Below are 13,962 nucleotides of genomic sequence, written 5' to 3'. Positions count from 1 at the left end.
ACAGCTGTTTCCTCTCAACAGTAGTTGGAAGCAACTGTTCATAGTGGCTAGTTTTAAGAATCTTACATAGTAAGGTATGAAGATAGTTAATGGAGTTCTTGTGGGAGATGACAATTTCAGGATTTAGGTGGCAATGATATGCCTGCTAATTAGTGTCGCATTATCTTCCAGTGATGCTTAGATTGGAAATGTGCTTCTTGGGAAATTGAATAGGATTTAGGCTGGTGAAGAACGATGAGGCCAAATAACTATCTCCTTCTTCATGGCTGCAGTTTTGCTGCTATTAGCATTACTGTAGCCTAATTTCATCTGATGGGGAAGGGAATTCCCTGGGAGACTGACAGAAGCTGGACCCACTCCTTGGTTTCTCTGTCTCCTAGCTTAATTTGAGTTAAAGAAGTTCTTATATCTTCTTAGAAAGGAGTGTACTGGCTGCTCAAAATCAGTTAAAGAATATCTTGCTTTGATGCTGCTTGAATCATAGCAACTTGATGATTCTGTACTTTGATTTCTTTGACTAGATAGATGCCCTGGAACAATTTAAGCTACAGTCTTTGAGATAGCTTAGTCACTTTGCTAATATAGGTCATTAAGGTTGGTCTTTCTCCCTGTTTATAAAAGCCTTTTGGAGTCTGTCTGCAACATGCCAACAGTCAGTGGTTCCTGTTTGCTTCTGGTATGACTCATAGGTCAAGTGCTGTACTGGAAAAGCATTGCTAACTGTCACCGGGTCCACATGTCAAGTAAGCTGCAGGGAGTGGTTAGATACACTGGAGGGTAGAGAGAGGATTCAGAGTGACCTAGACAAATTGGAGGATTGGGCCAAAAGAAATCTGATGAAGTTCAACAAGGACAAGTGCAGAGCCTTGCACTTAGGACAGAAGAATCCCATGTACTGCTGCAAGCTGGGGACCAACTGGCTAAGCAGCAGTTCTGCAGAAAAGAACCTTGGGGTTACAGTGAACAAGAAGCTGGATATGAGTCAACAGTGTGCCCTTGTTGCCAAGAAGACTAACGACATATTTGGCTGCATTAGTAAGAGCATTGCCAGCAGATTGAGGGAAGTGATTGTTCCTCTCTATTCAGCATTGGTGAGACCACATCCAGAGTACTGTGTCTCATTTTGGGCCTCCCACTACAGAAAGAATGTGTACAAATTGAAGAGAGGCCAGCAGAGGCCAGCAAAAATGATTAGGGGGTTGGGGCATGTGATTTATGAGGAGAGGCTGAGAGAATTGGGCTTATTTAGTCTGCAGAAGAGAAAAGTGAGGGGGGGATTTGATAGCAGCCTTCAACTACCTGAAGGGGGATTCGAAAGAGGATGGAGCTAGACTGTTCTTAGTGGTGGCAGATGACAGAACAAGGAGCAGTGGTCTCAAGTTGCAATTGGGGAGGTCTAGGTGGGATATTAAAAAAAACTTTTTCACCAGGATGTTGGTGAAGCATTGGAATGGGTTACCTAGGGAGATGGTGGAATTTTCATCTCTAGAGGTTTTTAAGGTCTGACTTGACAAAGCCCTGGTTAGGATGATTTAGTTGGGGTTGGTCCTGCTTTGAGTAGGGGGCTGGACTAGATGACCTCCTGAGGTCCCTTCCAACCCTAACCTTCAATAATTCTTTGTTGCTTGCTTGATTTCTAAGGGCTTCCCGTGTTCCTAGAGACAGTTTTAATCAGGAAAGACATTCCAGAGGGTTTTCTTCCATTATCCAGTAAGGATGTCTGACCTGATCAGTTTGTATTGTGCAAGCTCTACATTCCTCTTTAGATATTCTTACAGTGTCAGTGTCAAAATCTTTCAGAAATTTCACCATGAGTTGTCTGCAATGCCTCCTATCCATCCAGCTTAGAAATACTTTATTTTGCAACCTTAAGGAGAAGTTGGGCCATCCAGTTCTCATGAGTCTTCCAGACACTGTTAACTAATCATAAACATATCAAAATGAAAGTATAAATTGCGTCGTGAAATTAGCTACACCTTTTCTTAGGTCAGCACCATTTAAAGAAATTGAGTCCATTCTGTGTTAAAGGCCAGCAGACCCTACTCTTCACTATGGCTGTGACAGTGCTGAGTCAACATTTTAGTTACAAATATTCCTTTTTATTTGGCAGGTGAGGGAGAGAAGGCACCGAGAGTTATTCAGAGGAAAAAATAATCAGAAAAGCAGAAGTTCTCATTATCACAAATGTTCATACAGAAATAAGATGTTACATCAAGAATTCCCATTACCTAGTCTCCAGCCCCTTGTTATAAGTATAAAGAATAGCTTTTCCAAGATGGAATCAGAGTGGGAGCCTAGTATATTAAATACTACAGCAAAATTCAAATGTGTTTACCTTGTTTGAATTACAGTACAGGTACATTTATAGTTTAATATTATTTACAATCTTTTAAAACACCTACTAGTAATAAAATATAGTGATAATATTTGTATGTCTAACAGGTTTTTCTTAGTACAGTGCGTAGACTTTATACTATATATCTAATGTATAACCCAAATTTTACATTAACTTAAGTGTTTTCAGTGTTCTGGTATCATATACTTCATTTGCTGATAATGTATTATACTGTTCATGGACTGAATTTAGTAATATAACGCATCTGGGATACACTGAGACCTGTCTGTCAAAGAAGATCATTTAAATATATACTTGCATGCTTTTTTATTTTGCTATTCTAGACATGCCAGATGCTTTCTTTTAATTTTCCTGAGGGTGGGTACATGGGGATGAAGGTATGTTTCCAAAGTTGTGGGTTGCGGCAGTCGTGATGAGACTCATTCAGTTGTAAAGAGGTGGAAGTCCGGAGGGGAAATTGCTTGATGACCAAGATTTTTATCATCATTATCTTAATGTAATCTATGAGTGATTCAATCTGAGGATGAAGTAGTACTTATCATATCTAGTGGGCTACCAAGTGGATTTAGACAGCTTCTTCTGTATAGTGCTAAACCCACTCAGATGTGCTAGTATTCATGATTATCAGGTAGGTTTCAATGAAATTTATCTTACTGAATTGAAGAAGATAAATAACTTGTTTGCACCTAAAATCATTGCATTTTTATGTTATAGTTCTAGCTCTTTTCAGCTATGCTCTCTGAAATCTTATTGTATTTATTTTTATTGCAGTTATCTACCTTGTGGTTTTTCATCTGTCGTTTGTCATGTTTGTATGGTCCTATGGGAAGACAATTTTTACATCTCCCACTACCCCCTCGGATGAGGTAAATTTAATGATAGAAAAATGCCAACACTTTTATCATACCACTGAACTGTTTTCAGGAATGACACTTGTTTAAAGTACAATGAAATTCACCTTTTCTGTTCCCATTAACTAAAATAAATAGCATACAGCCATACCATGAATGTAAATCATCAAATTACTTTTAAAAATCATTGTTAACTAATGACATTTCTTCAGATTGAATGTTTGTTGCTAAGTGGTCACAAGTCAGGTGTTTTACATTCATGTGTTTACATTCAAATAATAAGGTATGTGAGTATATATGACACTACAATGTTTTGCTATGCAGTAACTTCTGTTTGGTATTTAGAATAAATAAAATATAGGTAGGCTTGGAAGGATTAATTTTTTTATGGGTAAATGTTGGTAAACATTGATTTCACTGTACACATACAAACTCACTAAAAATATTTCCATAGATTAATCAAAATTTACAGATAGGAAAAGAAAAAAAATGCTGCATGAGAACTTTAGAGTTTGATTTAATTATATTTACTTTGTGTATATTTGACACATGATATTGACAATGTGTATTTTAGTGGCTATAAAACTTAAACTTTTTGAATCCCAATGTCTGTATGCTGGGGTATACAAACCCACATTGGGGCCTGAAGGTGTTAAAAGGCTTTACTGGCCCCAGGCAATCCCGCCCCATAAGCTTGCCAAGCATGCTGTATCTGGCGGAGTGGGTTAAAAGGAGCTCAGAAGCCCAAGCATGGGGGTGGATGGGCTGCAGGAGAGAAGATCTTTCTCCAGAAAGCCAGACAGAAGATGGATCCCTGAGAGAGGGGACCACAGAACAGGTAAGACCCTCAGGCAGTGCTTTCTCCAATCACCACCCACTTGCTCATTTGGACTTTGTGAAGCTATTGACTGTTTGGACTAGATGGGCACACCCCAGAGTGAAGGAGCACCTAGGTAGGAAGTAGCCCAAAGCAGCAGACTAGGGCTTGCTACGGGGAAGAACCTGCCAAAGAGCTCTGGGCTGGGAGCCAGTGGAGAGGGAGGGGCCAGGTCCCCCTTACAATGGCCCATTTAAGGGCAAAGGCCCAGATGCAGCGGGGGAGGCCCAAACACTCTTGAACTGGGGTCAGGAACCAGGCACTGGTAATCCACTCCAGGACAAAGAGACAAGGGGTTGGAGGACAGATGCACTAAGCATTAGACCACCCACCAACCCCTCTATCAGTCTGTCATTAATTATTGTTTGACACCCCCCGCCCAATTTCCCACAACTGTGAAAATTTAAATAGATTTAAAAAGAGAGAAAAATGCTGCCAACCCATAATTTTGTACAACTGTGAAAATTTACATCAATAGAAATTGAAAAATACTTTAAAAATAAACAATATTATCTGTTGAAATTATATAAAAAAATTGAATTCTGCCAAAACTAAATATAAGCTAAGACATAACAAACTCAGTGACTCAATCTGTATGCATTTTCATTATACTTTCTTATTTGAACCCTCTCAATGATGTTTCTCTGGGTAAGGATGTGTTACAATAAATATTCATAACTTTAAGATGTCTGTAGTGCTCATTGATAAGTCTGTTTTTAGGAGCTCAAGGCGTGGTGAGCGCTGTTAAGTCAATATAGAAAGAAATCTCCACCCAGTTATGTGAAAAGCTTTATTAGCAGAGGTAATGGTAGTATAATCAGCTCTACAAGGAATCTATTAAGAATCAACTTATAACATGATGGCTTTTATTTTTTCCCATAAGTTGATTGATCTATAGGCTTAATATTAAAATTACAATTAAAGTTGTCCCTCTATTTCCTGTAACTTTAAAACTGGTTAAACAGATTTTTTTATTTTGGCAGGGATGACTCTCAAAGCCAACATTTAGCCTGAAGCAGATTTTTACAGCTCAAAACATACTTGCAATGGAAAAGCAAACACTATGGTTCTATAATATGTATCTATAATATATCACAGCAATTTACAGTAGGGTAGGAAAGGAAGTTAGAGAGAGTTCTGCTGGTTAGCTGAGCAAAGGAAGTAGTATTGAATGTTTTAAGATATGAAGTCACTGGGGAGGCTGGCCTTCAAATCATATGATTGGCTTAATTGGAGCCTGTTCTGTGTGATAATGATAAAACAATTGGCAGATCAAACAGTTATCTCAACCAAATCAGTTGCTTCAAGATTTGTAGAGTCACATGAACTTATTTTAAGCATCAGTGTATTTTATAATTATTTTTGTTGCTTGCCTGAAATCTTCTGTCTGCCAACACCTATTTATAACTAACTGTACTGGAAGCTGCAGCAAGGCTTCAACTTTCAGTGAGTGATAGAGTTTGAATTTGCAGCAGACAACTAAAAGGACAGAGTGCCCATTTTAACTGATGATAAAATCAGGTCTGAAGTGTAAGTAATTAGAAAATTTCTGCATGTGAGTTTATCCAAAAGCTTCTTCCATAGCCTCTATCTATCATTTGTGTTCAGACACCAGGGAAGAATATAGTATTGTCTATAAGCTGTTCTGTTGTTTAAAAACAACCCAACTTAATTTTTTCCAATTGTTCCAAAACATAAATGTATATATTTTCAAGTCCTCTTCTTATTTTAAGTACCCATTCTTGTAAAATGAGTGCTATCCTGTCATCTTACTAAAATACTAAAAAAAGATTTCACACCTGTTGTTGTGCAAGTGTAATCCCGGCTCATTGTACAATAAGGAAGAACAATCAACATTATGTGAGATTCCAGAAAGAGAGGAAGGAAACAAAAGGGCTCTTTGTTACTATTTACATTAAGAACTGCTGGAACTTTGTCAAGACACTGTTAGCATTTTGTTGATCTGGAACCTTTCATGCCTTTGAATATTTGCATCTGTTGTCCAAAGAGAGGGTAGACTTGTGACCCTATTAATATTCAGTAGATATATTTATGTAAACATAACTCTCTTGGGAAATTGAAGGTTTGTTAGTCAATTTGTTATGGTTACAGGACAACAGAAAAATGTAAAATCACATGGTTTTAGAGGTTTAGGGTTTGTCTATGCTTGTTTAGCTGTGTCTGCTGAATAGTGTTTTAAGGCTAGTTTTACTCTCTTTGTTAATTCCCCACCACTCTGGCCCTGAGTTGAAGACACCAAGTAGACTCCTTCTATCAGCAGTCTTAACTTGACAAGGCCTCTTGAGAGGCAGCAGCAAATGCATACTACTAGTATTGCCAACTCTCAAAATATTTGTTATTTTACTTAAAGCCCCATCTCCTGGAGGCAAATAATTATGTGAGAATCTTTGTCTTTATTTTTAAAAAAGTAAATTTCTAGATCTCATGTTGTGGAGAAAAACTTGAAAACATGACCCAAGTGCACCCAGATGCCTCAAAACATTGAAGGCAAATAAAAAGAACACAAGATGTATTCATTCTTTTTTAAAACTCATGATGTAAAGCCTTTTTCATAATTTTTTGGAAACTGGCTTTTTATGACTTTTTAAAAACTGGAGTTGGCAGTACTGCATACAGCAGTGGAATCTTGCCTGACTACTTTGGGACATGAGTTGAATCTTCAGCCTTCTGTATTTAGGAAGTACCATGGGAAGGCAACAAAAGTCTCTCATCCTCTCCCTGTGGTAGGAGAGGTAGTGCCATTTCATAGACATGTCTCTATACTACTCCTTCCCCAATGACTTAGACTCTGGTGAATTCCAAAAGAAGGGGAAGTTGGGCCCAAGGAAAACCCACATGAACTAGAAGTATAACATTGTTAAAATTATGCGCCCTTAATCCAGTTTGCTTCTTTTCTTCACTGGAGTGAGTGTGGATACACTGAGCAGTGCATATAGACAGGAAGGGGCACCTGCTGGGAGCTCAGAGTTTTAAAAAATTTCACACAGTTCAGAACCTAGAACTCCCTAGGGGAACAATAAGTTCTATCCCAAGCCCTCTTCCAGAGAAATTTGTAACTGCCTTGGGCCTCATAGATGTGGTGGGAGTGAAGTTTATAATTTTAGTGAGTACTAAAATATGGATATTCCAGGAGCATACAAGTTCTCCGGGTTATTCTGGCAAAGCTTCTAACTGGTGAGCCTTAAGTATGGTTCTTCTCATGCCTTATAGAAGTTTGTAACTCTCCCTGAGAACTACATTTGAGGCTTCACTGAAGTTACTAGCTCTGACAGGATAGCTAATGGAACTTGAGATGGTCTCATTAAAGTTATCAGCCATATCCTTTCAGCTGGTGAGCTATGACTGAAAGGTTGCTTATTCTACACTTTAAGAAAGATTTCCTTGATCCTGCTGGACCTGCTCCATCTGCAGGCCAATCAAACATAGAGAGTGGCAGCACTAGAGCCTGACTCTACTCCATGTAGCAACATTGGTTATTGGAGAGCCCTCTGAACTCATGGATCCCCAAGCACCACTGGGACAGGGTTTTACACCCATGATTTCAAGGGAAGTTTACATCTTCATAAAACTCCACTGAGTACAAGCCTACGCCTATATCTTATAATCTTGTATAGCAAAGGAAAATCGAGTGGCTGGAACTGGGACAAAGACATTTCCTTTAAATTTAACATGTCAAAGATTAGTTACAAAGGATCAATCATGTAATTTCAGAATGTGTGGGGGACAATTTTTGCTGTACATCCTATAATTTACTACTTTTTCTCCTGTGTTTGGTAAGATGATATGCAGATATTGCTGCTTCTTTAGAGGTAAAGCATTCAAACAGTTCTCTCAACCTAAACCTTGATTGGGCCATGTGGTTAAAAACTATTCTGTCTTCCTCTTGCAGTTCTGCTTATCAAAATCTGATAAAGAACAATATGAAAGAGAAGAGAGACCAGAATCCCAGCAGGACCTTTTGAGAAGAGCTGCTAAAGACTTGCCTATCTATACCACAACTGCATCAAGGGGTGAGGCATGCAGACAAATCCAGTAGTCCAAAAACTGATAGCCTAATTCATGAGATTTATTTGATGTTGCTTTGTGAACCATCTGCTAAACAAATACTGCAAAAGGCCATGACTTCCTATTTCCCCATGAGATGCCAGACCTCTTTTTTTCTGTGGATCTCTACAGAGAGCCAATAAATAGAACAGTTTCCTCAAAAAATCCTCTTTGCAAAATAAATTTAGGATGAAAATATTGATCTTGCACTCTTCTTGTAATAATCGTAAATAGATAAAAGGAACAGATCTGGAAAGATTAATTTTTAATCTTCATTTCTATTTAATCCCAATTATTGCCTCAAACCCCTAAATATACACATTTAAAGTTTGAATTTACTTCCACTGCAGCCTCAGAATTGAGACTATGAAAGCTAAAATGCCAGTAAATTCTTCTTCCAATATCAGCTATAGCTCTCAGGAAGACCTATTTAATCATTATGTTTATGATCCTTCAGCTATTTCTGTCTTTTACCTTCAGTATTTTTAAGCAACACTATTGCAATTTCTCTGAAAATATCACGGGACTGTTAAATGACTTACTCTGATGCCTAAATACAATATAGCTAGATTTCTATAACCAAGTTACTACTCTAAAATTAGTGGTATTGTAGGCTACTCCCAAGACCTGTGGTAGAAGTTACAAATGTCATACCACTTAAATATGCAGTATTGTTGTAGCCATGATGGTCCCAGGATATTAGAGAGACCAGGTGGGTCAGGTAATTTCTTTTATTGGAACAACGTCTGTTGTCTCTCTCACCAACAGAAGTTGGTCCAATAAAAGATATTACCTCACCCACCATGTCTCTCTTACCACTTAACAGTAAGTCATGAGATTTGTTAATGGTTATCTTGAATATATTCATTTTGTATTTAAGTTATCCCAAACTATAGTTCCTGGGCCATTGGTGGTCTGTGGAGCACTTGCAGGTTGTCAGCACAGAGCTGCCTGGTCTCATGGTGGTGGCTTTCCTCCTTCTTTGTAGCTGCTTTTACAGGTGTGCCATCTTTTTATCAAGAAGAGCCTGGAGGCCTGTTAAAAGCAACTGCAGAGAAGGAGGTGGAGCAAGCCTAACTGCATCTACTAGATGCCACTTCAGCAGAAAAGGCACCCTCAAGGACTAGAGTCACTGGTGGGAGAGGAATGTTCCCAGGAAAAGAGGACGAAGGCTATTGGGCAGTATGTCAAGAGGCACATGGGGAGAAGAGGACCAGGTGTCTGGGTAGCATGTTCAGAAGAGAAGGAAACCAAGTGGCAGGGAAGCATGTGCTGGAGGATCAGGGGAGAGGAGACTGAGGAACAGAACAGATTAAATGAAGAAAAGTTCAAAAAGTATTTATTACAATAGAAACAGATACAGCTACACTAAATACTTTCAAGTTATTACATTTTTCTGTAAGCTATTGTTGTAGTTGCCACAGGAATCTTATGTGATTCAGAATGGAAGTGGGAGGGGAGATGTCCTTGAGACAGTCTCTTGAACATTAGGGAGTCTCTGTGTATGTAATATAATTTTACAAAGACCTGTTTAACAGATTGACTTTTAAAATTTGAAATAGCAATCAGATATTGTGATAGATGCCAACTAATCAAGCCTGACCGCTGTCACCACTGTTCTGCCTGTGACCTGTAAGTAGCTATGATGATCTCTGTTTAAAATCTCATCTTGAATATTTATTTTACTGCTTGCCAGTGGAACTGCATTATGGTGGATCTACTATCTCTGTCCCTCTCCCAGTCCACAAAGCCTGGGTTTCATGTAAGATGTGCAAATCTCTGCCTTTCCCTCTGCTGTAACTCCAACAGTTCTACTGCAGATGGGGCCCTGTGCACTATGGAGAATGGGGCAGGATTTGTCCTAAATGTGACTCTAGCATTGTGAAATGTGTTCATTCTGATGGATCAGAACTGGATAATGAAGTGGGTCTGGGCTGTGATACACATGCCATCAGAAACTTCTATGCATGGAAGCTAGCTTGCTTCCCTAGCTCTCAGGCACAAGCATCCTGTGGTACTAACAGTTTTGTTTCAGGAGAGTTACAGTAGCATTTCAGGTCTTCATAGCTTCAGAAGTACTATTGTTATCCTCCAGATACATTCTGCCCCACCCACAAAATCTATTCTTACAGGCCACTTAAGACTGGGAAATAAATTGGAAATTAGACTTCAGAGCTTGGGTGGATCTATTTAATTAAGAAATCTGATGAATGCTTGTGTCTGTCTGGAATAACTATGCTCTGGCTATGCTATACTAAAGTTGGGAGAAAATGGAATATAGACCATTGGAACGATCCACATATATTTTTCCATCTTCTTCCACGCCACCCCAAAGTTATTTTTTCTGTCCAGCATTTTGATCGGCTTGATTAAGTTGAATGCCAGGTTACCATACTTCCCATACTATTCACACCAGGTGTAAGGCATGCTGGGTATTAAAGCAATTCTGAATGTTGAAATCCCCCCCCAAATGCGAATGCTGAAGTAAGTTGATGTACTGTGAAAACAGCATATAATGGTCCATGGAGACAGAGAGTGCCTTGTGCAGCTCAATAATATTCCCTTTTTCTGATTAATGGGATTTTGGGATTTAATGGGATATTCACTTCTCCTAGACAGGAGGTCTGACAGCTGTAATATGAGGCCTCTACCTGGAGGGGCAGAGTTGAAAAGCTGAAGTAATGGGAATTAAAAAGTTGTTTCACAGCTTTAGAAAGTTTGAGACCAAATATTTGAATTAGAAAGTAAATGGATTTTATACTTTAATTTTTTATTTTTTTTTCAGATGTGTACTAAAAATGGACCATCACTGTCCTTGGTATGTTTGGTTTTTTTAAAAATGAATATAAATAATATTGAAAAAATTGATCAGATTCTGCACTCTCTTACACCAAAGTAAATATGTATTAAATCCATTGATGTTTAGTGGAATTTCTCCAGATTTTTTAATGTCTAAGAAACCTAATTATGTACTTATGTGCAAATATACATCAGAACTGATTAGGTTAAAAGAAATGAGAGATGCTGAGATGCTGCTTCATTGTGTTTAGTTCAATACTGTGTGTATCAAGAGATAAGAATCAGTTTTACTAAATTGTGAAAATCAACTTCTAAATGAATTCACTCACATATCAAGTTGATTGGCTCACTAACAGATATTGCTTTTTTTTTTTCCCATGCAGGATTCATTTCAGTATGTGGAATTGCAACCTAAATATGTAGTACCTATTGAATATCATGCAGTTTTTATTCCCCTACACATGACATGCCATCTCAACAGATATTGCTAGTTGTGGTAAACATTAGTAGATGTTCTAGTGCCTAATGTGACACTCATTAAAGTCAGTGGAAAGACTCCCAGTGGACCAGGCCCCTAACATCTGGCAAGACTTCATATTTTTATATAAGAAATCTTGCCAGAAATTGTGCTGGTCATCAAACTCTTCTTTGTTCAGCAAAATTGTTTCAGTGGCAGGAGTGATGGGAGTGGCCCAAATCACCTGACTGAAAGAAATATTCTTTAAAATGAGGATTGTAAAATGTTAAATCTAACTTTTTCATTGATGGAATGTTGTCTCAATTGACAGATTGCTGAAACCATGCACGTTCAGTGGTGCCCCCAGAAAAACAGTTTGATTAATCTTTATAACATAGTGATCTCTCTCTCTCTATCTCTTTTCTAGGGTGAATAACTGTGTGGGATTTTCTAACTACAAATTCTTCCTCCTGTTTTTATTGTACTCCTTATTGTACTGTCTGTTTGTTGCTGCTACGGTCTTGCAGTACTTTATAAAGTTTTGGACAGTAAGTTTTGTTTTGTTTTGTTAAATTTGCATGCATTATTGAAGTCTGTATCAGAGCTTCATGTCATCCATTTTTGTGTGTTTCATGGATCAGTACCATCAGCAACAGCATCACTTGAGGTGACTGAAGCAAGAGAACCTTCAGAAATAAATTAATTTAAGTTCTACATTGAGTAGAGCTGGATAATACTGGAGGTGAACAGAGGGAGTGGAAATTCAAAAACAATGTGCAACTTCTCTGCCCAAAATTGAGCAGCACAGCTCAGTTTTTCAAATATATGTGTTGGATATTTACAGAGAACTGCTTATAATCAAACCATGGAGTAAAATAAATGATGGAGAATATTGTCAGGTTTGAATAACATATTCAAGGAAACAGAAATCTACGTGTGGATATTCTGCTAGAAGTAGAGGCAGCTAAATTTGCCTATTCATTGTGGATTTGCTCTGCTGTTATACTGAATGCTTATAACAACACATTTCAATTTGAGGTTAGTAGCTTTTACTGAGCAGACATGGCCATCATAAGAAGTTATGCATAGTATGTGCAGTATTAATACTGTTACTTTAACTGCAACTGTTTTCAGTGTTCAGATGGACAATATGCACTTATTCTATTACATAAATCCATTTGAATAGAGCCTTATCAGTGGAAGCATCCTTATACATTATATTTTATACCAGTCCTCTTCAAGAGAGAAATGCACATTCCAGAATCAATAGAGTATTTTCCATTTCATTTCCTCTCCTAATATTAAAGCCTTGCATTGTGCCTACTGTCCTTCCTAATACAGAGGACTATATTTAGTTACCTTCAGAATTCAGCTAATGCTACAGAAAAATAACTGATTGGAAGAATTGTCATTAGTGAAAGGCTCTTCTTCACATTTTTTAAAACTGATAACTTTTAAGACTTGTGTCTGCCTCGTAGACATAAGTTGCCATCTGTATAAAAACAGATCTGTTTTACTGTGCAAAACAGTAACTGTTCTCATAGCTGTAAGGTTGACAGTTTTTGGAGCTAAAAGATGTAGCTATCTCAGGATCTCTTTGTTGTATAAGAGAGGCTACATGATGTGTACAGAGTAGCTACACTTGAAACAGTTGTTCTTTTGACTTCTAAGAAAGACAAATGGTGATAGTGGTCATTCAGGCCTATACACCCAATTCTACAAAGTGCTATCTGTCTGTGATCCATCAGTGTAGAGCCAAAGAACTCATTGGGAATTGAGTGTCAGTGCCTTGCAGGATCAGGCCCTAAGTTTGTATTGAATCAGACATGTTACTAATTTCCTCATTAAAACATTGGCTTGGCAAATTTCTCAAAATTAAATGGTCTATGTCTGGCATTCAATCTTATTGAATATAAACTACTTAATCTTTAATTGGTTTGAATGTGGCTCAGTGTATACCAGTAGGGGAGCAGACATGCAGGAAAGAACGGATTTGCTTTGTCACCTTGATTCATAAGTCTTATTACAGTGGAAGTCCTGTGTTTGGACATTGGGCCATAATGAGCACCATTTAATACCACCCATTAATAGAAAATCTCTTCCAAAGCCCATCAGACCCAATACTGGAGTGGACTTCTTTGAATGGAGAGGGAGGGAACTTTCTTATGTAATCATTAGACTTCAATCTTCCCTGCAAATGTACATCACTTCTGATTGTTCAAAAAAAAAAAAAAGTGGTCTTTTCTTACTAAGCAGTACTGCTTTATTTGTGTATTCAATCATATGTGCTTGCTTTAATTATTTAAAAGAGGTATGTGATGCTTCTTATGTCTGGTAGCACTGCAGAGCAAACATTCTTAGAAAGATTGAGCAGGATTCAGGGCATAAAGAACAGAACTGTTTTGATTATGAGATTGGGCCTAATTTTGCATGCAGAACTTTGATGATATGCAAGAAGAACCCATCTTGACTGCCAGATTTCAAATTGAGTTTGTTGGACCTGCAGCAGAAAAAACATCTTTAAATTGTAAATCTTTTAATTATAAACACACTAGTT

At 37.9% G+C, this 13,962-nt stretch overlaps 1 protein-coding gene across 3 annotated transcripts in view; it reads left to right on the top strand.

The window, feature by feature from the left end:
* ZDHHC20 (zinc finger DHHC-type palmitoyltransferase 20) overlaps window positions 1-13,962 on the top strand; it is a 65,876-nt gene that overhangs the window by 36,093 nt on the left and 15,821 nt on the right. For all 3 annotated transcript variants that reach the window (XM_067562864.1, XM_067562863.1, XM_067562862.1), the window contains exons 3-7: window positions 3,128-3,222; window positions 7,995-8,115; window positions 9,712-9,781; window positions 10,935-10,967; window positions 11,833-11,953. In XM_067562864.1, the coding sequence (XP_067418965.1) occupies window positions 3,128-3,222; window positions 7,995-8,115; window positions 9,712-9,781; window positions 10,935-10,967; window positions 11,833-11,953 (440 nt within the window). The remainder of the gene's footprint in view (window positions 1-3,127; window positions 3,223-7,994; window positions 8,116-9,711; window positions 9,782-10,934; window positions 10,968-11,832; window positions 11,954-13,962) is intronic.

The sequence above is a fragment of the Emydura macquarii genome, unplaced genomic scaffold (assembly GCF_026122565.2).
Source record: "Emydura macquarii macquarii isolate MOO-44397 ecotype Brisbane River unplaced genomic scaffold, CSIRO-AGI_Emac_v2 contig_2473, whole genome shotgun sequence".
In the NCBI taxonomy this organism is placed as follows: domain Eukaryota; kingdom Metazoa; phylum Chordata; order Testudines; family Chelidae; genus Emydura; species Emydura macquarii.
Note: the sequence above shows the minus strand (reverse complement) of the source record. Positions and strands in the feature narration are given on the sequence as shown.